Source organism: Malaclemys terrapin, chromosome 3, assembly GCF_027887155.1.
Source record: "Malaclemys terrapin pileata isolate rMalTer1 chromosome 3, rMalTer1.hap1, whole genome shotgun sequence".
Lineage (NCBI taxonomy): Eukaryota > Metazoa > Chordata > Testudines > Emydidae > Malaclemys > Malaclemys terrapin.
The window spans coordinates 3,170,117-3,193,491 of NC_071507.1; the positions used below are offsets into that span (position 1 = coordinate 3,170,117).

At 47.9% G+C, this 23,375-nt stretch overlaps 1 protein-coding gene across 1 annotated transcript; it reads left to right on the forward strand.

The window, feature by feature from the left end:
• Positions 1-34: 34 nt before the first annotated feature.
• RRP36 (ribosomal RNA processing 36) lies at positions 35-22,621 on the forward strand. Its single transcript, XM_054022015.1, has 8 exons — positions 35-143; positions 2,181-2,665; positions 9,350-9,488; positions 14,190-14,256; positions 17,086-17,190; positions 17,330-17,404; positions 17,559-17,676; positions 22,069-22,621. Exons 2-8 carry the CDS (start codon positions 2,212-2,214, stop codon positions 22,206-22,208), a joined length of 1,098 nt encoding a protein of 365 aa, XP_053877990.1. The 5' UTR covers positions 35-143; positions 2,181-2,211; the 3' UTR covers positions 22,209-22,621.
• The last annotated feature ends 754 nt before the right edge of the window (positions 22,622-23,375 follow it).

Consider the following 23,375-nt stretch of genomic DNA (forward strand, 5'->3'; position numbering starts at 1 on the left):
CGCGCATGCGCCCAGCCGTCTCGCTCTCCGCCCTCTGTGACGCAATGCCGGGGCCGGTTGCCTGGAGGCGGGGCGGGGCCTGGTCCGGCCGCGTGGAGCCTGGCTAGCGTGCGGAGTTGCCGGGCGTCCGGGAGCCTCCTGGGGTGAGTTTGGGCTGGGGTCGCGGTCCCCGCGCGGGGCGGGTGGGAGGAGCCGCCGCTCGCCGGGCGGAGAGCGAGCGCCCCGCTGCTTGCGCCGCTCGTGCCGCCCCGGAGCTCGCTCCCGCGGCAGAGCCCCAGCCGCCGGGCTTCTCCCGCACGCCACGGGCCGGCCAGTGCGGCGTGCTCGGGGCCTGTGCCGAGCCGGGGGAGGGCGGCTGCTGGCCGGCCAGGGCGCTTGATGGGCGGCCGCTCGGTGGCTTCGCCCCAGCGTGGGCCAGTCCCGAGCTGCAGGGATTTGCAGGGCCCCTTCGGGAGCATCCCAAGGGGGGGGGGGGGGGGCGATCAGTGAGAGACAAGGGGGGGGCGTGACTTGGATTTAAATTGTCCAATAAAAGACAACAAGGAGTCCGGTGGCACCTTAAAGACTAACCGCTTTATTTGGGCAGAAGCTTTCCTGAGTGAAAACCTCACTTCTTATGCCCAAATAAAGCGGTTAGTCTTTTAGGGGACTCCTTGTTGTTTTTGTGGATACAGACTGACACGGCTACCCCCTGATACTTGACCATAAAAGATATGATCTCACCTTGTCTGGCTAATGCCCTGGGATCAACATGGCTACAACAGCGCTATGATGAAAATAACTTGTTGGGGAAGAGTCAACATGGTTTTTGTAAAGGGAAATCATGTCTCCCCCATCTACTAGAATTCTTGGAGGGGGTCAACAAGCATGTGGACAAGGGGGATCCAGTGGATATAGTGTACTTAGATTTTCAGAAAGCTTTTGACAAGGTCCCTCACCAAAGGCTCTTAAGCAAAGTAAGCTGTCGTGGAAAGAGGGAAGGTCCCCTCATGGATCAGTAACTGGTTAAAAGATAGGCAACAAAGGATAGGAATAAATGGTCCGTTTTCAGAATGGAGAGAGGTAAATAGTGGTGTCCCCCAGGGGTCTGTACTGGGCCCAGTCCTATTCAACATATTCATAAATGATCTGGAAAAAGGGGTAAACAGTGAGGTGGCAAAATTTGCAGATGATACAAAACTACTCAAGATAATTAAGCCCCAGGCAGACTGCGAAGAGCTACAAAAGGATCTCTCAAAACTAGGGCAACAAAATGTCAGGTGAAATTCAATGTTGATAAATGCAAAGTAATGCACATTGGAAAATATCTCAACTATACATATAAAATGATGGGGTCTAAATTAGCTGTTACCACTCGAGAAAGAGATCTTGGAGTCATTGTGGATAGTTCTCTGAAAACATCCACTCAATGTGCAGCGGCAGTCCAAAAAGCAAACAGAATGTTGGGCATCATTAAGAAAGGGATAGATAATAAGACAGAAAATATTGGATTGCCTCTGTATAAATCCATGGTACACCCACATCTTGAATACTGCCTGCAGATGTGGTTGCCCCACCTTAAAAAATATCTATTGGAATTGGAAAAGGTTCAGAAAAGGACAACAAAAATGATTAGGGGTATGGAATGGCTTCCGTATGAGGAGAGATTAATAAAACTGAGACTTTTCAGCTTAGAAAAGAGATGACTAAGGGGGGATATTATTGAAGACTATAAAATCATGACTGGTGTGGAGAAAGTAAATGAGGAAGTGTTATTTACTCCTCATAATGTAAGACTAGGGGTCACCAAATGAAATTAATAGGCAGCAGATTTAAAACAAAAGGAAGAATTTCTTCACACAACGCACAGTCAGTCTGTGGAACACACTGCCAGAGGATGTTGTGACGGCCAAGACTATAACAGGGTTCAAAAAAGAACTGATAAGTTCATGGAGGATGGGTCTCCAGCAATGCCTATTAGCCAGGATGGGCAGGGATAGTGTCCCTAGCTTCTGGTTGTCAGATGCTGGGATTAAGCGACGGGGGATTGATCACTTGATGATTCCCTGTTCTAGTCGTTCCTTCTGGGGCACCTGGCATTGGCCACTGTCGGCAGACAGGATACTGGGCTAGATGGACCTTTGGTCTTACCCAGTATGGCTGCTCTTATGTTCTTATGTACAACTGATTGTTTATTGCAGTTGGAGGCTGTGTGGAAGCAGTGAAAGCCTCATGATGTGGCCACGCCAGGACAGGCCTGGGAACAGCCCCAGAAAGAATGTTTCCTCCTTTGGAAAAGGAGTATCTCGGGGAATGCATGGCAAAAGGAAAGTACCAGCCACAGAGACTGTGGAAGAAAGTGCTCAAGACACCATCCTTGATGCTAAGCTTGTCACTGCTCAGAAGCAACCGCTGGAGAGTTCAAGTGGCATAGCAGGCATTTCTGGGGAGTGCAATCATGATGCTAAAAAGCCTCGGCTCCTGCAAGGAGAGAGTGCCACTGACCAGGGAGCTGTCAGTGAGGACTCCGAGGACAGCGATGGCAATAGCGATTACAGTGATCTGGAGGATGATGATGATGACAAGACAGGTAGCGGAACCTCTGGCAGCAGTGATGAAGAGCCATGTGCTGGGGGAAAAGACATCTCAAAATGCAAAACTACCCCAGAGAGTGATACGAAGAGAGGTAAACACTGATAATAGGAAGTGTTTAATAAACTGGGTTTCAGTGTGACCCATCAGCGGTTCTGAGATCTTCTTTTCATGCTGACTCCTGCTTCTCTCTTTGACATGCTCCTGTCTCACAAGTACTGCTACCATGGTTCAGGGCATTCACACAGCTATATTTTTGTTGGCATAATTTCATGTTAGCCTGTTGACACTTTGCACTCTGCCAGGTACATGTGTTTCATGCTGCCTCATCACTGGTGCATGGGTAGAGGATGTGGATGTGTTTTCAGTTGCTGTGTGGTATAGTGAGATGTCCTTGGGAACAGAGACCTGGGAAATAGGATGACTGGCTAATCCAGTTGCACAGAGCTGGTCAGACATGCCTGTCTGCAGTAGACACTTCTTGTTAAAACCCAGTTATAGCCTGACAGGCACGTTACAGCTCTGTTCCCCAGCGGGATCAAACCCACCTGCTTTGGAACCTTGTATGTGGAGTAAACTGTTACAACCTGGTTATAAACTTGTTAAAAATCTATAGAATGGTTAAACCCTTAGGCTGGATACCAGGACCTATGTCCTAATGGTGTAGAATCTTTAAGGATGTAGCCTAAGGGAAACATTGGAAACTTATTATCTGAGTCACTTAAAACTGGACAAAACCTTGGAGCAGGGGTTCTCAAACTGGGGGTCGGGACCCCTTGGGGGGCTGCGAGGTTACTACATGGGGGGTCGCGAGCTGTCAGCCTCCACCCCAAACCCTGCTTTGCCTCCAGCATTTATAATGGTGTTAAATATATAAAAACGTTATTTTAATTTAAAAGGGGGGTCGCACTCAGAGACTTGCTATGTGAAAGGGGGTCACCAGTAAAAAAAAGTTTGAGAGCCACTGCCTTGGAGAGTCTTGTGTAGAGAATGTTACCACATTGACCTGAGGATGGATTGGAGCTGAACTAATAAGCAGTTTGATAGTTATGTGCAATGTGTGAGCTCTTAACTATTCGTCTTTCCTCCCCACCCACACCAACCTCATGAATTGAATTTGGGATAGAGGGGATGGCTCATGATTTTATCTGAGCTCTTTAAGTAGAGCTCATAAATCTGTAGAATGAAAACCCCAAAGATTTCTGCATTTATTTAATTTCCGTGTGAAGAAAGTTAAGCATTCAATTTGTCAAGGACATGGGACAGTAGCCGAGGTTCTGCCATCAAGTGCCTGAGAACCATAGTTGATGTCTGTGAAGTCTTCCGATGTGGATTAGCTAATGAACTGCGAAAACTAGGAAGGTTCCAAAGGATTGAGGTGGTGTATGCAAATATGCTCTCAGCCTTCAAAAGGGCTCCTGGCAAATGCCACCCATATATCTAAATTAAGTCTTGAGTGAAATAATGGGACAAATAGTAAAGGAAAATAACCTGTAAAACATGTGGTTCAGTGGTGTCAAACACAGAGCCCCCTTGATGTACTTGGGGCTGCATGGTATATTTAGACTGTGAAGAATAAATTTTAATTAAAAAAACAAAAGAGAGCTTGGAGCCTGCTCAGTTTTGATGATAACCTTCCAAATGTGAATCAAGGGGATGCAGATGCAGTTTTGTCTTCCTGATCCTGAAACAGTAGCTTTGTGATTTGTGAACTTCTCTACTGCCCTTTATTTAATTGGAGTGTTAACACTAAAGCTTGATGATAGGACTCTCTAAAATCTGCTCTAGGAATTATTTTGGGGGAGTTCTATGGCTTGCGTTATACAGGAGATCAAACTGCATGATCCTGATGGTCCCTTCTGGCCTTGGAATCTACGAACCTATGAAATGTCAGCATTAACTGTTTTGTTACTGATCATTTTAGTAGATGCAGTGAAGAGAATAGGAGGGGAGCAAAGCCAGTGGGATTGTGGAATTGTGAAGAATTGTGCTGCAGGGAAGATGATGTGGAAGGGACATAAAGAAAGAGAAAAGAGGAATTAGGAAGGAAGGTGGGGAAGGCAGGAGTGTTGGTACTAAAAGATGAACATGTTTTCTTCCGAGTGATGCTAAATGCAACAATAAGAACCAAACAGGCAACAAATATAGATAACTAAGTCTACTTATGACAAAAGCCAAATTCTACTCTTCATGTCTGCACCAAGTTCTGCATCTTGGCAGGGAGTCACTAGATGACCATTGTGGTCCCTTCTAGCCCTATGAAGTTCCAATTGACATCAGCAGAATTCTCACTGTGAAGTGAGGATAGTATTTAGTCTTAAATTTATACCCCTGCCAACAATTAAAAATGGAATTAGCCTTTCTCACAGAATGCTTGACACCCCTGATTCAGGGTATCATAGAGCTCTGAGCAAGAAGCAGCATGGAGGATTTATAAAGAAAATATAATGCCTGACAAACTTTTTTTTATTTACTGAATTAGTGGGCAGTAGGAATTATACAGATGTGATATCTGGTATTTGTAAAGCCTTTGATTCAGAACCAAATTTTCTAAAGCAGCTGCTTAAATTTGCATCTGAGTTACTCCCAGGCATCTGAGTGTCTGCCTGAATGCACAATTATAGGATTTGCATCCTTATGAAATCAAACCCAAAAAATGACATTGGATAAGGTCCGACGCTATTGCATGGATTAAAACCTAGCTGATTGACCACAAACCAAGCTTAATTGTAAATAGTAACATGTTGGGTTAGGGAAGTGTTTAATGAGTTCTGCAGGGACAGGTGAGGTTTTATTAAACATATTTATTAATGGATCTGAAGGAGGAAATGGAGAGCACATAAATGAAATTCAGATGATATTGAACTAGGAGGTGGTATGAATATCATGAAGATAAACAATAGAGAGGGCTCTAGAGAGATTAGAAAGGTGGCCAAAATAAAAGAAATGTGAAACACAGATATTCAGTGCAAGGCAGAAAGCTGGAAAGCAGTGATGCCAAGATATTTAGGGGTGTTAGTGAACAACAAGTAGCCACAAATCAGAATGACCACTTCATCTCTCACCTTCCAACTGAAATGTAAAATCCACTTCTTTCACCTAACCTCCCAAAACCAAATCCACTGAAATACAACAAATACTGAAAACACCTTCTTGGCTGGGGGTGGGTGGGGGAGAGGCAGATTGTCAGGTGTTCTAGAATTTGTAAGGCACTTAAGTGGTAGAAGAACTGGTGTGATAGAACTGTAATGAAGGTTAGATATGAGAAGTAGCAGCTTAAAAAGGCTTTGTGGTGCTTGAGTGCACAGAACACAATCGAGTGTTTATGAACTTTATAGAGTTATGGTCACTCATAAGGAGAATGGACGGTTTTATGGCCTGCAGCATGCAGGGGGTCAGACTAGATGATCATAATGGTCCCTTCTGACCTTAAAGTCTATGAGTCTATGACTTCTGACAGTGGCCGGTGGGAGTGAACAGAACAGGAAAATACATCAAGTGATCCATATAGTGTCATCCAGTCCTAGCTTTTAGAAGTCAGAGATTTAGGGACACCTGGAGCATGGGATTGTAGCCCTGACCATCTCGGCTAATAGCCACTGATGAACCTACCCGCCAGGAATGTGTATAATTCTTTTCTAAAAACCCAGTTATACTGTGCTAGGGGTCCCAGAACCTTCACCTTTCACAGCAGCTGGATCTGTGTGTTGTAGTTGGCTTCTAACTTGGGTATTGCTCTTGGATAATGAGGCCATTCCTTTGAGGACAGATTGCTAAGGGACATAGCGAAAAACAATTCAAGGTGGTTGTTCTCACAGAACAGCTGCAGATGGTGGAGCGCTGCTTCTGGGCCCAAGGGAAAGCACTAACTGGTGAGATTGCATTGTAATGCAGGATTGGGGCGACGAGCAGTGGCTACAAAACCTTTGGATGCAAAAGGCCACATTCCTGGATCTGTGTGCCATGGTTGCCCCAACCATCCAGTGCAATGACATCAGAATGAAAGCTATACTGACAGTTGAGAAGCAAGTGGTGATCACATTCTGGAAGCTTGCAAGGCCAGATTGCTTATTGGTCAGCAGGAAATCATTTGGGAGTTTGAAACCCACAGTGCGGGCCAGTGTCTTGCAAGTTTGTAGGGCCATTAATAATCTCTTGCTATGCAGGACAGTGACGCTGGGCAATGGACAGGACGTAGTGGATAGCTTTGGTGCAAGGGGGTTCCCAAACTGTAGTAGGATGAAAGACGGCATGCTCATTCCTATTTTGGCCCCAGCCCTCCTTGCCACAGAGTACGTCAACAGAAAGGCCTGCTTTCCTGTGGTTATGCAAATGGTGGCTCACTAGGGACACTTCACCGATATCCATATGGGCTGATCAGGGAAGGTGCATGCCCCTGACATCTTTAAGAACATAGGATTGTTCAGAAAGCTACAAGCAGCGGGATTCTTTCCCAACCATCAGACTACTATTGACAATATGGAAATGCCAGTAGTGATTTTGGGGTTCCCAGCCTACCACTTACGCCAGGGGTGGGCAAACTTTTTGGACCGAGGACCACATCAGGGCTGCGCAACTGTATGGAGGGCTGGGTAGGGAAGGCTGTGCCTCCCCAAGCAGCCTGGCCCCTGCCCACTATCCGCCCCTCCCACTTCCCGCCCCCTGACTGCCCCCCTCAAAACCCCCAACCCATCCAACCCCCCCCCAGCTCCTTGTCCCCCAACCGCCCCCTCTTGGGACCCCTGCCCCCATCCAACCGTCCTCTGCTCCTTGGCCCCTAACCACCCCCTCCTGGGACCCCCTGCCCCTAACTGCCCCCTGGGATTCCACCCCTTATCTAACCCCCCCCACTCCCTGTCCCTTTACTGCCCTCCTGACCCCTATCCATAGCCCCCCCCCATTCCCATCCCCCGACAGGCTGGACTTCAGTGAGAAAAAAAATATGCAATGGTTGTGTCCTGCATAATATCTGTGATGCAATGGCGGAGAAGCTGCCAGCAGGGTGGAGGGCTGAGGTGGGATGACTGTCTAAGTTTGAACAGCCAGACACAAGTGCTGTTATGCAAGCTCAGTGTGGGAGTATGTTGTTGAGGGAGGCTTTGAAAGAGTACTTTAACGGTCAGCCACGTTACCGTTCTGTATTGGACTGTTCTGTGGGGCTGAAGCGTTGGGTGCTGCTAGGAATTGTGTAGTGCTCGCTGGCCATCTATAACTGTGTGTGTACTGAAGCTATGAATTAAGAGGTGCTCGTCGTACATTTATAAATGACTGCACATTTATAAGTACCATGTGCTTTAAGTACCACTGTGCATTCAGTGATAGGTGTGGTGAACTAATAAAGATCATTATTTTATTTTAAAAAATATAAATGTATTGAGTGGCCTAATCAGGGCAGAAAAACTGTGGGAAAAAAACAGGCAATGCAGTATAAACTTTAAACATAAATTAACAGAATGGGACTATGAAATTGGAAAGGCAGCAAACATTTCTATCCATTTCAGTGCACAAACTTAGTTAATTGTGGCTACTCATTCACCTGCCATGGTTCTCTCAGTTCCCTGGATGTGAATCTGGTTTTTCTTGCAGCCTCCCGGCATGGAGTGGCAGGGGTATGGTGTGGCCCATGATGCCACGTGGAATGCTGGGGGGAGGGGAGCGGGGGTAGCTGCTAGCAGGTTTGGACAAGTAGGTCGGACAGGGTCTGCAGCATGTGTTTGCAGACTGAGAAGACTCATTATGTCCTGGTGCATCTCCCAGTCCCACTGCAGGGCTCTACTGCGTGGTACGTTATAACTGGGATATTACACTGTTTACAGCCTTTGAGGAGAAAGCAAAGCAGGAGGTCTGACTTCCTGGGGAACTCCTGTGCAACCTGGAAAAGCCCTGGTTAGGAGAGGGAGATGTGGGTCTTTGCCCAAGGGAAGCGACTGCTGAGGGGCTGAGAGCCTGGAGTGGATGCCCTTGCTGGATTATGACGGGGGACTACATGAGCAGTTGCCCTAAACTATGACATAGGTAAAGAAATTCTACTTCAATAAAGACACTTAAAATAATTGAATCTTCAGCTTCAGGACGTCCTCTGTTAATGGGGTCAGTCAGGAATTTGCATGCAGTTGACCAGCTTTGTTAGGTTTTTTTCTTTTTCTTTCTGAAGCAGAAGATATTGGTGGTTGCCAAGGGCAGGATAACTGACTTGATGGACCAATGGTCTGATCCGATGTGACAATCTGAGCATGGAGTGTACTGTTTGGGCTGCATGTTCAGGGGCTTTGTGGCATGTGCAGGAAGATGATTGCACTGGCCAGATCACATCAGGAATATTGTGTTAGTTCCAGACTCTTAATATCCTGAAGAATTCAAGGGGGTGTATATGTCTAGCACTACTGAGGGGAGGGTAAATGTTTTGACTATTTTAAAGGTGTAAACAGGAGGAAGAGGAACTGTTTGGGGTGTAACTAGAAGAAATGGGCTAACAGGCATTCCATCTACTTTGTCTGTAGTTGCAAGTAACATGTAAAATCACTGCCACTGAAATCTCTCTCTAGTATCCTGGTGTTTCTCTTGGTTTTGTTTCCATACCATGTGCATTTGCCTGCACTCTAGTCTTGGGAGAAACCTAAGAAAGACAGTCTGATTTGCTGGCTGTCCCTGTGCTTGGGGGTGGACGTGTTTTGTGAGTGGAGGCACTGCAGCTGCCCCTGTATCCCTTGTACAGAGGGTGTAAGGGCAGAAGTGTGTGTCTGGCTGTGAGAGTCCCTTTTTGTTTTCTCTTTCCCAGAACTATCCTTAATGTCTTTCGAGGAACTGCTGCAGCTGCGGAACAGTGTTGGAACCAAAGCGTATCAGCAGATGACTAGTGGGAAGAAGCCATTGAACCATACAAAACCTAGGACAAAGCAACGGCCCAGCAAACAGGGGTAAAGGTGTTCCAGAGCCCTTTCTCTGCAGACAGAAGTGTATGCATGTGCTGCCTGGGATCCTCAGAGTGTCTTCTGTGCCAGGCGGGTGGATCAGACCCTCTAGCATGGCACACAAAAGAGATCCTTTGTCATAATGTTTCCTTTGGGAATGATCCATCCCTTTGCCACTTGCCAGCCATGACTTTGAACTCAGCAAAAGTGTTTGTCAAGATAGCTCTTAGTTCCTAACCAACACTTCCTGCTGAGACACTCATCCTGCCTGCGTCTCTGCTATCCTTACTGCAGGTGCTTTGCAGCCCCTCAGACTGAGAAATGCTTTTAACACTTCCCATGCTCACCTTTTGTTGTCTCTTCTGAGCTGTCCATAGTTCTCTTTAAATCTTAACTTAGTCCCTCCAGTCTCTGAACCATTCTTCTTACTGTTTTCTGAACTCCTTCCAGCTTGCCAATATCGTTCTGGTAACGAGGTGCCCACAGCTGAGCACATTATTCCAAGTACAGTTAGAGCTATCTAAAGAGGAGCTATCCCTCCTGCTCCGTGGCCGGATGTAGCCCCAAATTGCTTTTTCCCCTCTGCAGCCTCTCACAGCTGCATTTTTTCCAAGTTGAATTTCCTCTTGTTAATTTCTGTCCATATTTGTCAGCACTGGTGTTCACAGCTTGTCTCAGTTGAATATATTCTGGGGTGTCATCAATGTGATGATTAATGGAGATATGACATAATACAAGACCTAAACAGATTGCTGCAGTCCCTCATCAGACACCTCCCCCCAGCTTTATACATTGCCATGTGTCATTACCCTTGATTTGTGATCCTGAAGCCAGTTTTCAGTCCGAGTAAGTGTCCTATCCAAGGTGATTCAAACAGACTGCCTCCCCACTCTGTTTCATCAGCATTCTTTCATCTAGTTCTAAACCTCAGATGAAAACCTCTCTTCCCCCTTACAGGGATGGTGAGAATATTTTGTACTTCTGTTTTGCCTTCTACCTGAGGATCTTGGAGCTTTACAGACAATCCAGTATGTCTCATAAAACATCTGTGCCTCTGCTATTATGGAGTATTTATCTCTAGTTATTGCTAATGCGCCAAAGCCTTTTGAGGAATGCTTCATACAAAAGCCTCCAGGCTGCTAAAGTCCTTTGGTATGTTTGTGTTCTGAAAGGAACCTTCCTAAAAGGTCTGCCAGGGAAATCCATCAGAGTTCTGTTGATTTCAGTGGAGCACTGCAGAATGAAGTGCTGCGCACTTGTTCAAAGGGCAGCAGCCCCTGCCAAATCACCTGTCATGAAAATACAAAGAAATGCACTGAGCGGGGCTTGAAAAATGTGTAGTAGAAGAAAGGGTGGGGGTCTCCAGGGAGCTGCTGGGGCAACACTATGGTGGGGAGCCAAGCTGCTGGATGTGGGGATAGTGCTGGTGTTCCTAGCAGGGTACTATCATGGGACTGTGCTTGGGACTTCCTCTCTTGTATTGTCTATGGCTAGGAAATGTCTGAATGTGATAGATGCCAGATGGGGGATGTCCTCCTCTCTTCCAGCAGGGAGATCATTTACTCTCTCTCCTCTCCCCCCACCCCCACATGCCTGTAAGCCTCCTGATTGTCCAGGACTGCAGGGACTGCTACTCTTTCCTTCATGCATCCCCCATTATTTGCATCCTCTTTTCTTGTGAATAGCTCCAAAGCCTGCCTTTGCTTTTTGGGAGAAAGTACTGTCTGAGCTGCAGCAATGCAAAATTGACCTGACTTGTTAGTTTCACTGCTGAACGTTGTCATATTTGGATTTCAGGAAAGGGTTGGATGCAGTGTCTCAAAATCTGACCTTCCTGTGGCACGCCCAGATTGTTTACACTCTTTCGGCTATCTGTCAAAGGATAATGGTACATGGCAATGTATGACATTGAGGGGAGGTGTCCAGTGAGAGATGCTGCTGGGATTGGGCTATGTCCAGTCTAAGTCACAAACATCTTGAGAGACTAAACAGCACTCGCGTCGCTTGCTGAGGATGCTGAATTGGGGGGAACCTCAAATACCATTGAGGACAGAAGTGATACAGAGGGAGCAAAGGTGATTTGAAAAACTGTCAGAAAACAACAAAATGTGATTGATTTTGGAGAAGATAATCCAAAATCCCTGGTAAGCAGTAATGAGGAAAACGTGTTGGGGCGATAGTGCATGGCTAATGAGACATGACCCTTTAACATGATATGGCAGCAAAATTAGCTAGTGTGGTTTTGGACTGCATACACAAAGGTGAGTAGCAGGGAGAATATAAGAATGGCCATAGTGGGTCCTTGCAGCCCAGTATCCTGTAATCTGACATAGGTGCCAGATGTTTCAAAAGGAATGAACAGAATAAGGCAATTTATCGAGTAATTCGCCCGTTGTCCAGTCCCAGTTTCTCGCAGGCAGAGATTTATGGATACCCAGAGCATGGGGTTGCATCTCTGACCATCTTGGCTAATAGCTATTGATCGAGCTATCCTCCGTGAACGTATCTAATTCTTTTTTGAATCCAGTTATACTGGGTGGGAGGCAGTGGTCCTCTTTGTACAGTTCTGGTGGGATTTAGAATATCTAATACAGTTCTAGGCACTTCATTATTAGCAAGATGGGAATTTAGAAAAAAAGCAGTAGAAATGATGAGAGTCTGGAGGAATGTATTCATGAACACTGATTATAATAGCTGTAAAAAGAACAGGAGTACTTGTGGCACCTTAGAGACTAACAAATTTATTAGAGCATAAGCTTTCGTGGACTACAGCCCACTTCTTTGGATGCATATATGCTGTAGCCCACGAAAGCTTATGCTCTAATAAATTTGTTAGTCTCTAAGGTGCCATAAGTACTCCTGTTCTTTTTGCGGATACAGACTAACACGGCTGCTACTCTGAAACCTATAATAGCTGTGTGTGCTTAAATTAATATCTGGTCAACTGTGGCTAAGGGGGCGAGGGACCACATGTCTACAAATACTTTCATAAATGCTAAGATGAAAAGGGACCATTATGATAATCTAGTCTGACGTGTATAGCACAGGGCAGAGAACCTCACCCAATGATTTCTGCATCAGGCCCATGACTTATGATTGAGTAGAGCACGTTGTTTTAGAAAGACGTTCCGTCTTGTTTGAAAGACTTCAAGTGATGAAGATACTATCACATCTCTTAGTAAGTTGTTCCAGTGGTGGCTAATCCTCACTGTTCAAAATGCACCTTATTTCTAGTCTGGATGTATCTAGTTCAGTTTCCAGCTATAGTCTCCAGAAGAGAAGAATGAGGGGGGATTTGATAGCTGCTTTCAACTACCTGAAGGGGGGTTCCAAAGAGGATGGAGCTTAGCTGTTCTCAGTGGTGGCAGATGACAGAACAAGGAGCAGTGGTCTCAAGTTGCAGTGTGGGAGGTCTAGGTTGGATATTAGGAAACACTATTTCACTAGGAGGGTGGTGACGCACTGGAATGCGTTACCTAGGGAGGTGGTGGAATCTCCTTCCTTAGAGGTTTTTAAGGCCCGGCTTGACAAAGCCCTGGCTTGGATGATTTAGTTGGGAATTGGTCCTGCTTTGTGCAGGGGGTTGGACTAGATGACCTCCTGAGGTCCCTTCCAACCCTGATATTCTATGATTCTATGATCTTGTTCTGCCTTTGTCTGCTAGGTTAAAAAACCCTATACCATCAAATCTTCTTTCCATATAGGTTCTTGCAGATTGTAATCAAATCACCTCTTAATTAAATAGATTGAGCTCCTTTAGTTTCTAACTATAGGGCAGGTTTTCCAGACTTCGATGCATCCTTGTGGCTTTTTTCTGAACCCTCTCTGATTTGCGAGCATCTTTTTTAAGGTGTGGACTCCAGAACTGGACACAGTATCTAATAACAGTCTCATCAGTGGTAATAGTACCGCTCCCTGCTTCTACTCTGTATTCCCCTGTTTTCCATCCAAGGATTGTGATAGCACTTTTAGCCACGGCATCGCACTGGACGTTCATGTTCCGTTTCCACTATGACCCCTAAATCCTTTTCAGAGTCTCTTTACAGGATACAGACCTTCATCCTGTAAGTGTGACATATTCCCATGGTTCCTAGATGTCTGACCTTGCATTTGGCTGTATTAAAAAGGCAAGATCTAGTGAGCCCAGCTGCCCAAGCAATCCAGATAGCTTTGTAGAGCTGACCTATCTGTCTCTGTTATTTACCACTCTGCCAGAGTGATTTTTGTAATCTTCTTCATTGATAGATATTGAATAGTATTGGGCCAAGAACACCAGGGAGGGGGAGGGATTATTTAATGTGTGTATAAGGGCCATGTTTACGTAGGTATAATGGAATGAAATTAAGCAAAGGAGACTGTCAGGTGATCTGAGCAATAAATTATTTCACATTGTTCCTAGGGAAGCTATAGAAACTCCATTACTTAAGAAATATTTTAAAACTAGCCTGGACAAAGCCCTGGAAAACATACTGTGGGGAGTTCTCCTGCCCTGGCTCTGAGGATGGTAGTCTAAGGCAGGTGTATGTGAGAGGTGCAGGTGGTGAATGGACAGCACAGAGCAAACCTCCCCAGTTTTCTTTGATTGTTCTGGGTGACTGGAGAAGCAGTGGTCTTTCTCTATGCTGAGTGGTAGCAAACTGTCAGCAATCAGAGTCTGACCTGGCCAGTCCTGTCTCCTCCTTTCTCTAACATATGTGTTTCTCTCAGGCCACTGGAGATTTCTGCCAAGAAACCGGTCCCCTTTCTACGACAAGTGGTCTCTGTTAAAAAGACGGTAAGTGCTCTTTCCCAGGTTAGCAGTCGGTTCTTTTGGGGGCTGATGAGGGACACAAGATGCGTGTGGAGAGACAGCATAAATGGACTGATGAAGGGAATGAGACCCAGGTGGTGGTCTGGGGGAAGGGTATGGACCCACAGACTTCTGAGGCAGTCAAGGAGCAGGCTGTGAGGCGCATCCCCTTGTGAGTACAGGAGAGTTTGGTGCTGCCAGCGGATATATGGAGGAAATGGTGCTTCCAGCTAGTCCTAGATTTTTAGATTCCAAGGCCAGAAGGGACCACTGTGATCATCTAATCTAACCTCGTGCATTAGGCCATAGGATTGCCCTGGATGAGTTCCTGTTGGAACTAGAGCTGGTCATTTGGAAAAACCTCCAATCATGATTTTAAAATTGCCAGTGATGGAAACTCTAACTAACTGACTGATAGGTCTCAAAATGTAATTGTGAGCAGGGAATCATCAAGTGGCTGTGTTTCTAGTGGGGCCCCACAGTGATTGGTTCTTGGCCCTGGGCTATTTAAAATCTTTATTAATGACCTGGAAGAAAACATAAACTCACCACTGATAAAGTTTGCAGATGACACAGAAATTGGGGGAGTTGTAAATAATGAAGAGGTCAGGTCACTGATTCGGAGTGATCTAGATCACTGGTAAACTGGCCACAAGCAAACTATGCATGTTAATATGGCTAACGTATGCATCTAGGAACACAGTATGTAGGGCACGCGCGCACACACACACACACACACGCGCGCCACCCTGTATCCTGGGAAGCTGCAGCTCTGAAAAAGATATGGGGATCCTGGTGGGTAATCAGCTGAATACGAGTTCCATGTGATGCAGTGACCAAATGGGCTATTGGGATCCTGGGTTGCACAAACGGGAATCTCGAGTGGGAGCAGAGGTAATTTTATCTCTGTATTTGGCACTGGTGCAACTGCTGCTGGGATGCTGTGTCCAGTTCCGGTGCCCACAGTTCAGGACGGATGTTAATAAATTGGAGAGGGGTCAGAGAAGAGCCACGAGAATGATTAAAGGGCTAGAAAACCTGCCTTATAGGATAGATTGAGCTTCTGGAGCCTATTTCGGTTAACAAAGAGAAACTTAATCCTTTAAACATTCTCGTGGCTCTTCTCTGACCCCTCTCCAGTTTATCAACATTCTTCGTGATCTGTAGGCACCAGAACTGGACACAGGATTCCAGCAGCGGTCGCACCAGTGCCAAACACAGAGGTAAAATAACCTCTCCGCTCCTACTCAAATTCTCCTATTTATACATCTGAGGATCGTATTAGCCCCTTCAGCCACAGTGTTGCACTGGGAGCTCAGAGTTTAAGGCCAGAAGGGACCACCAGATCATCTCATCTGATCTCCTGTCTGTTCTACACCGTGAAGCACCCCCATGCTAAACCCAACAACTGAAATTAGACCAAAGTGTTACAGCCCACAGGAGACTAGATTATTAGGTGCTACAGGCAGAGAACAGGAGGGTCTGAGGTACCCTAGTGCCTGAAGCCCCTGCAATGGTAGGAAAATGGTAAATAAGATACACCCAGATAGTCCTGGCAAGTGACCTGCACCCTACGCTGCAGAGAGAGGTGAAAACCCCCAAAGGTCACTGTCAATCTGTGCTGGGGGAAATTCCTTCCTGACCACAGGTGTAGCAATCAGTTAGACCCTGAGGATGTGAGCAAGAACCAACCAGCCAAGCAACTGAGAGAGAGAATGCTTGGAGCCACCTCAGAGCACCAGCCCATTGCATCCAGTGTCCCATCTCCATCTGTGGCCTTCTCGGATGCTGCAGTGGAAGGAGACAAAAGACAGAAAAAAAGCGAGAGTAGAGCAAAATCTCTTCCTGCGACCAGCTGAAGCCCTGAAGCATGGGATTTTAGAAAAATCAGAAGGGACCCCCAGGGCTGCCGAGCCCCCCCCACTCCCCGCCCCAATCACAAGCAACCCCCTTATACAATCACACTCCTAAATTTGTCTAGCTCTCTCAAATCTAACTAAGTAGTTTGCCCCATCGGTTCTTATTGGGACGCTGTTCCAGAACCTCACTCTACTGATGGTTAGAAATCTTCTAATTTCTAGCCTGAACTTGTTCATGGGTCGTTTATCCCCATTTGTGTGTCTGCCTATACTTTTTTTTAGCTTAAATAGCTCTTCAGCTTCCCTGACATGTTTACAGAGGGTAATCCTATCCCGTCAGCCTTTGTTTTGTCTCCTTTCACATGTCTCTGATCATCCTAGTAGCTCTTCTCTTCACCTGCCGCAGTTTGAATTCATCTTTCTTGAATGTGGGTGACCAGAATTCCAAATGAAGTCTGACCAGTGCCTTGTACTATGACATTTAATACTTTTCTATCTCTATGGGAAATGCCTCGCCTGATTCATCCTAGGATTGCGTTTGCCCCAGCAGATTTTCTGTCCATGACCCCCAACTCATTTTCAGAGTCGCTACTTTAGAGGCCCCCATCCTGTAGGTATGGCCTGCATTCTCTGTTCCTAGATGTATGACTTTACATTTGGCCATATTAAAATACACGTTTGCTTGTTCCCAGCTTATAAAGTGATCCAGATTGCTTTGTAACAGTGATCTGCTATCTTCGTTATTTACCACTTCCCTAATTTTTGTATCTGCAAACTTTATCGTTGATTTTTATGTTTTCTTCCAGATCATTGATGAAAATGTTAAATAGTGTACAACAAGAGCCCTAGATACGGGAGTTAGGCTGAGTTAGGGAGAACAACCAAGCTGCATTCAGGCATTAGTTCTGTTCTTGGTTCTAATCCTCTGCCCCCCCTCCCCTTCTATTCTATGCAGGTGCAGAGAGACCCACGCTTTGATGACCTGTCTGGGGAATACAACCCAGAAATATTTGAGAAGACGTACAGTTTCCTGAACGGTCTCAAGAAGAGGGAAAAAGAGGTGACACTATGTCCCTTGCTTGTGTTGGGGCAGAAAAGCCTGCTTCAGTGAGGCATCTTTTATAGGGCCCCAGCATGCAGGCCTCAGAGGGAAAGAATGACCTGCCGCAGGACTCACTGGGTATTGCTCTCTCCCGTAGATAGTTCAGAAGCAGCTGAAGAAAAGCCAGAATGTGGAGCAGCAGGAGAAACTGCAGCAGCTCCTCAAGCGCATGGTGAGTTAGTGTTTTGAGAACCAGCTTCAGCTCACTGGGAGGGAGACAGCTGAGACTGGCCACCATGCAAGACTCCAGTGTGGCTGATGAGACAGGAGGTTTGCCCTGAGCACGGCCTGGACAGTCCATGACATGTTCCTGTTTTTCTTCCCAGACACAACAGGAGGAGGCTCAGAAGGAACGGCAGAGGCAGAGAGAGAAGGAGCTGGCCTTGAAGAGAGCACAGAGGGAGCAGGCCCAGCTGGGAAGGAAGCCCTTCTACCTAAAGAAATGTAAGTTCATGATGCTGCTGCTCTGTTTACACTAGGAAATGGACCTGTTGCCGACAGTTTGCCATTAACGTGTGGTCCCTGCACCTAGAGTACTAACGAGCAGATTGAAAAAAACTCATTCAATAAATAGCCATCACACCAGATCCCCCTACGCTGGTGGGGGCAATAGCGTAGGTGGGGCAAATCTGTCAGCAGCGCCATTAGAGAAGAGCAGAACAAGCATTCTCCTTTGAGTGATTGCTCATGTCCATTCAACTTAGGTGTGTGTGCTTGCCACATGCACTGGTGCTGGAAGTTTTTCCCTCAGCAGTATCCATAGGGGACCGACTTTGGCGCCCCCTGGAGTGGTGCACGTATGCTGTGGCATATAGGGCGCTGCCAGCCCCCTCCACCCTCAGTTCCTTCTTGCCACCAGTGACGGTGCTGGAACTGTTGCTGCTTCAGCTAGCGCTGTTGCTTGTCGTTCGTTCAAATCCATTTACCTTTTGTATATTATTGTATATAGCTTCCCTCTAGTTTTAGTTTCCCTATTTGTTTGTTACAGACTTAGTAGGTCCTGAACGGGGCATGCCCCGGTCCCCACGCTTTAAGCCCTGTGGTTGCTGTAAAAGGCCCATGCCCATTAGCGATCCACATAACAGTTGTTTACGGTGGTTGGGCGAAGGTCACATTAGTGATAAATGCAGAATCTGCAAGTCCATCAAGTCTAGGACGAAGAAGGAGCATGACATTCACTTGAAAGTGCTCCTTATGAAGTCTGCCCTTTACCCCGATGCTGGAGCAGTGCTCCAATTCAGCGCCAAGCACCGTGACCTCGGTGCGCAGTGCCCCGCCAGTACCGTCTGCAAGTCAGCACCAGTCCCCTTCCGTGGCTCCAGCCAAGAAGCCCAGAAAGATAGGGCAAGGAAGGTCTCCAGCTTCCCACAAGGGAAAGGACAAGTCTGGGGTGGACCAAGGCCCTGTCTTGGCACCTCTTCACCCGCTTGGGGATCCTGGACCCCAGTTCAGGTCAAGCAGTGTAGCCCAGCCTGCTCCCTGCCAGCTACCCCGGATTGCGACAGAGGTCCTCATCAGCTCCGTCCATGCCAGAGGCCCTGCAAGCGGCACAAGAGATTATGTCCTTCCTGGTGCTGCCCATTTCGGCCCCTGCAGGGTCCCAGTTCCAGGGTAAACCCGCGTCGGGACCACCACAGTCTCCACCTTTCCAGCAGCGTGCTCTGTCGCAGGCAACGGTCGCCCTCTCGCAGCCGACACGCTTCTGACCATGATAGGTAGAAGCTTTGCAACCCCATCCGGACCTCAGACAAGGGCAGAGAGGCTCGAGGCACGGCTCGCGTGATCTCCGCGGCACCGGTACCTCTCCAGGGACAGGTCGAGGGACCGACAGTACCATTCTCCGGACCATCACCGATTCCCCCAGGGTGGCATCACCGCGTGCGGCTGCATCTTTACGATGCCAAGCCCGCTCTAGTTCCCGATCCCGCTCCACATTCTGGTACCGCTTGTCAAGCGTGAGGTGTAGATCACCAGACCAGGGCCGCTGAGTGCTGCTGGTTGCTGAGGCCCCAATCCAGGCGCTCGTCGAGGTCAGCTAGATCCAACTCCAGGAGGAGCGACCGGTATCGAAGGGGACAGATCCACCACTCAGCCCCGTCTTGGTCTCAGAGGAGTGACCGCTCGGGCTCTAGCTTGGGTTCAGAGCGAGGTTCCCTAGCTGCGGGACAAGCTCCGATACCTACGGTGCAGACTCTATTGACAGCACTGCAGCCCGCCCCATGGCTTCAGTCTCCATGGCCAGCAAGGTGGTACCCATGGGGGTTCACTCAGCCCTTGGTATCCAGAGCTTCAGAGAGATTGGCTACCTCCCTCTCCTGTCCCGCTCCAGTTCAAGAGGCCTTGGCTGCAGGCACCCCACAGGCAAAGGTGGGGATTTCCCCGAGTGGATCTGTTCACCACCAGGCAGAACAGGAAGTGTCACCGCTTCTTCTCCAGATGGGGTCTGGGCAAGAGCTCCCTCTCCGATGCCTTCCTCCTGTCCTGGGCAGGAAGCCTGATGTTCCCCCCCAATCCCGCTAGTCAGCAGGGTCCTGGTGAAAGAGAGACAGGGCCCAAGTTATGATCGCCCCAGCGCGGCCGTGCCAACATCGGTTCGGCATACTGTTGAGCTTGGCAGCGGTTCCCCCGTGGTCCCTGCCGGACTGACCAGACCTGCTGTCACAGGACCACGGTCGCCTCTTGCTCCCCAATCTCTCGTCTCTCCAGCTCATGGCGTGGATGCTGCGTGGTTGAAACCTGAAGAATGGACCTGTTTGGAAGGGATCCAGAAGGGTCCTGGGGAGTAGAAAACCCTCGACTAGACAGACCTACCTGGCAAAGTGAATGAGGTTCTCCTGCTGGGCAGCCAAGTGGAGCATCTCCCCCTCACATTCTTTGGTGCAGTCGATCTTAGACTACCTGCTTCATTTGAGGAATCAGGGCCTGGTACACTTCTCTATCAGGGTGCATCTGGTGGCCATCTCTGCCTTTCATTCGCTCGTCCGGGGGCAGACGGTGTTCTCCCATGACATGACGGTCAGGTTCCTCAGAGGTCTCAAGAGACTTTTTCCTCAAGTTTGGTCCCTGGTCCCTCAGTGGGATCTCAACTTGGTTCTGACCAGGCTCACAGGCCTGCCCTTCGAGTCTTTGGCCTTGTGCTTCCCCGTCTCACCTATCATGGAAGGTAGCTTTCCTGGTGGCGGTGACGTTGGCGAGGCGAGTCTCCGAGCTGCATGCCCTAACCTCGGAACCCCCATACACGGTCTTTTATAAGGACAAGATCCAGCTCCAGCCCAACCCGCACTTTCTTCCCAAGGTGGTGTCCACTTTCCACATGTGCCAGGACATCTTCCTTCCGGTCTTCTGCCCTAAGCCCCATGAGACTAGTGAGGAGAGGCGCCTTCACGCTTTGGACGTAAGAAGGGTTCTGGCTTTCTACCTAGATTGGACAAAGCCTTTCTGTAGGTCGACTCAGCTTTTCATCTCTACAGCGGATAGGACGAAGGGCCTCCTGGTGTCCACACAGAGGATTTCTATCTAGATTACCTCTTGCATAAGGGCTTGTTTCCAGCTAGCAGGGGCCCCGCTGCCACCGACTGTCAGAGCCCACTCAACCAAAGCGCAGGCATCTTCAACAGCCTTCCTGGCACACTTCCTGATCCAGGACATCCGTTGAGCTGCGACGTGGTCCTCAGTCCACACGTTCACGGCCCATTTCGCCATCACTCAACAGGCCAGAGACAATGCCAGGTTCGGCAGAGCTGTATTGAAATCTACATGTCCATGAACTCCTTACCCGCCTCCATGGGTACTGCTTGAAGTCACCTAAGTTGAATGGACACGAGCAATCACTTGAAGAAGAAAAGACAGTTACCAGTTTTCTGTAACTGGTGTTCTTCAAGATGTGTTGCTCATGTCCATTCCACAACCCACCGTCCTTCCCCACTGGCAAGTAGGAACTGAGGGTGGAGGGGGCCGGCAGTGCCCTATATGCCAGGCCACTCCAGGGGGTGCCAGAGTTGGTCCCCTACAGATACTGCTGAGGGAAAAATTTCTGGCACCAGTGCATGTGGCGAGCACACACACATAAGTTGAATTGACATGAGCAACACATCTCAAAGAACACCAGTTATGGAAAAAGGTAACTGTCTTTTGGCCTTCCCTAGCACTGCCATTGCGCTAAGCACATTAGACAGGGGAAGACCAATGGGTGAACCCTTCCAAAGTGACCTAGACACTTAAGAGCCTGAACCTCATTCCAAGTCAATAGGACATAAGGTGCTTTAAAAATGTTGTTCACGGTTCCTGCACCAGAGGCCTGAGAGAGGAAGGCAGAGCAGAGCCCCTAGATGAGGCACTTGACTGGGATTCAGGAGATCTGGCTCAGTTCCCTGCTCTGTCACTGACTGCTTGTGCCTTTTCATCTCGCTGTGCCTCAATTCCCCATCTGTACCATGGGACTAGTAGCTCTTTGGGGAAGGGCCTGTCCTTTAGTTTGTGTATGTACAGTACCTGGCACAATGGGGGCCTGGTGTCAGCTGGGGGCTCTGGGCATAATGGTAGTACTACTATGAACAGTGTAACCCTAAACAGGTGGGAGGGGGGTGGTAGCCAAGTGGGGCAGCACCTTGCGCCTGGATTTTGCATGTGTCCAGCACTGTTGTGTATAGATGATGGGGCAGGAGGATCATGGGCTGTCTGGAAGAAACATGTCACAAGGGACGTGAAAAACGAGGGTGGAGCCATCGGCCAGGGTTAGGGAACGGGCTGCAGGTGGATAGGGCAGAGCAGAAGCAGATCCTGAGAGGGTTGTGCTGGTTTGGAGTAAACACCACCTTGTCCTTTGGCATTCCACAGCTGAGAAGTGGAAATTGGAGCTGGCTGAGAAGTACAAAGTGCTGAAGGGGAGCGGGAAGCTAGAGAGCTTCCTAAGCAAGAAGAGGAAGAGGAACGCCATTAAGGACAAGCGCAGACTGCCCTTCCGGAAGAACATGTGACTTCTGGGTGGGTGGAGCCGGCAACCAGCTCTTTGAGTGATGGATATCGGATGGTGGGATTTTAGCCTCTTCTGATGGAGAGCTGGGCTTTGGATTGTGACTATAGCAGCAGCCCCACTTCCTGACTGCCTCAAGTCTGTCCTGTATCTCTTTAGCATCGGAACCAAGGACTGTGTCCATCCATCTAGACAGAGTCTGAGCAGAATAAAGTTCTGACCCAGGCCTGCACAAGGCCACCTTGAATCTTCCATAAGGGTCAAACCTTATCTATAATTCTGTGTCCATACAGCAGGGGAGTCCAATAAGGGGAGCTCTGTGCTTCAGACAAGCACGCCTCCACTTTGCAGACAAATTCAGCAGAATTGGAGGGGGCTTTGCAGGGACACAAGGGATAAAAACAGAATGAAGAATCATGCTGATTGTGCTCAATTGATCTTGCGTTACTTATGCACCCCAGAGCTGGTGCTCTTTCCTGTGGTCATGGTTGACTTCTTGTAACACCATCACATTGTCTTAATGTAACTTCAGCCAGTAGGAGGAAAATGGTAAGTCACAAATCCTAATGGAACTCTTATTACAGGGTGGAAAAAATCAACTAGGCTATGGCAAAATTGCAAGTACTGTACAGTCTCACTCCACAGCAAGCTTATAAAATCATGACTAGAGTGGAGAAAGTGAATAAGGAAGTGTTGTTTACACATGAACCAGGGGTCACCGAATGAAATTAATAGGCAGCAGGTTTAAAACAAACATAAGGACATTCTTCACCCAATGCACAGTCAACCTGTGGAACTCATTTTCAGGGGATGTTGTGAAGACCAAAAGTATTACTGGGCTTAAAAAAAAAATTGATTAAGTTACAGAGGATAGGTCCATCAGTGGCTATTAGCCAAGATGATCAGAGATGCAACCCCATGTTCTGTGTCTCCCTAAACCTCTGACTGCCAGAAGCTGGGGCTGGATGACAGGAGATGAATCAGTCGATAATTACCCTGTTCTGTTTATTACCTCTGAAGCATTTGGCATGGGCCACAGCCAGAGCCAGGATACTGGATTAGATGGACCGGTGGTTTGACCCTGTATGGCTGTTTTTATGGCCTGAATCCTGCAGCAAACTCCCCCTGCATTCCACAGTTACTTGAGTGCAGGATGGTGGAGATTCTATGG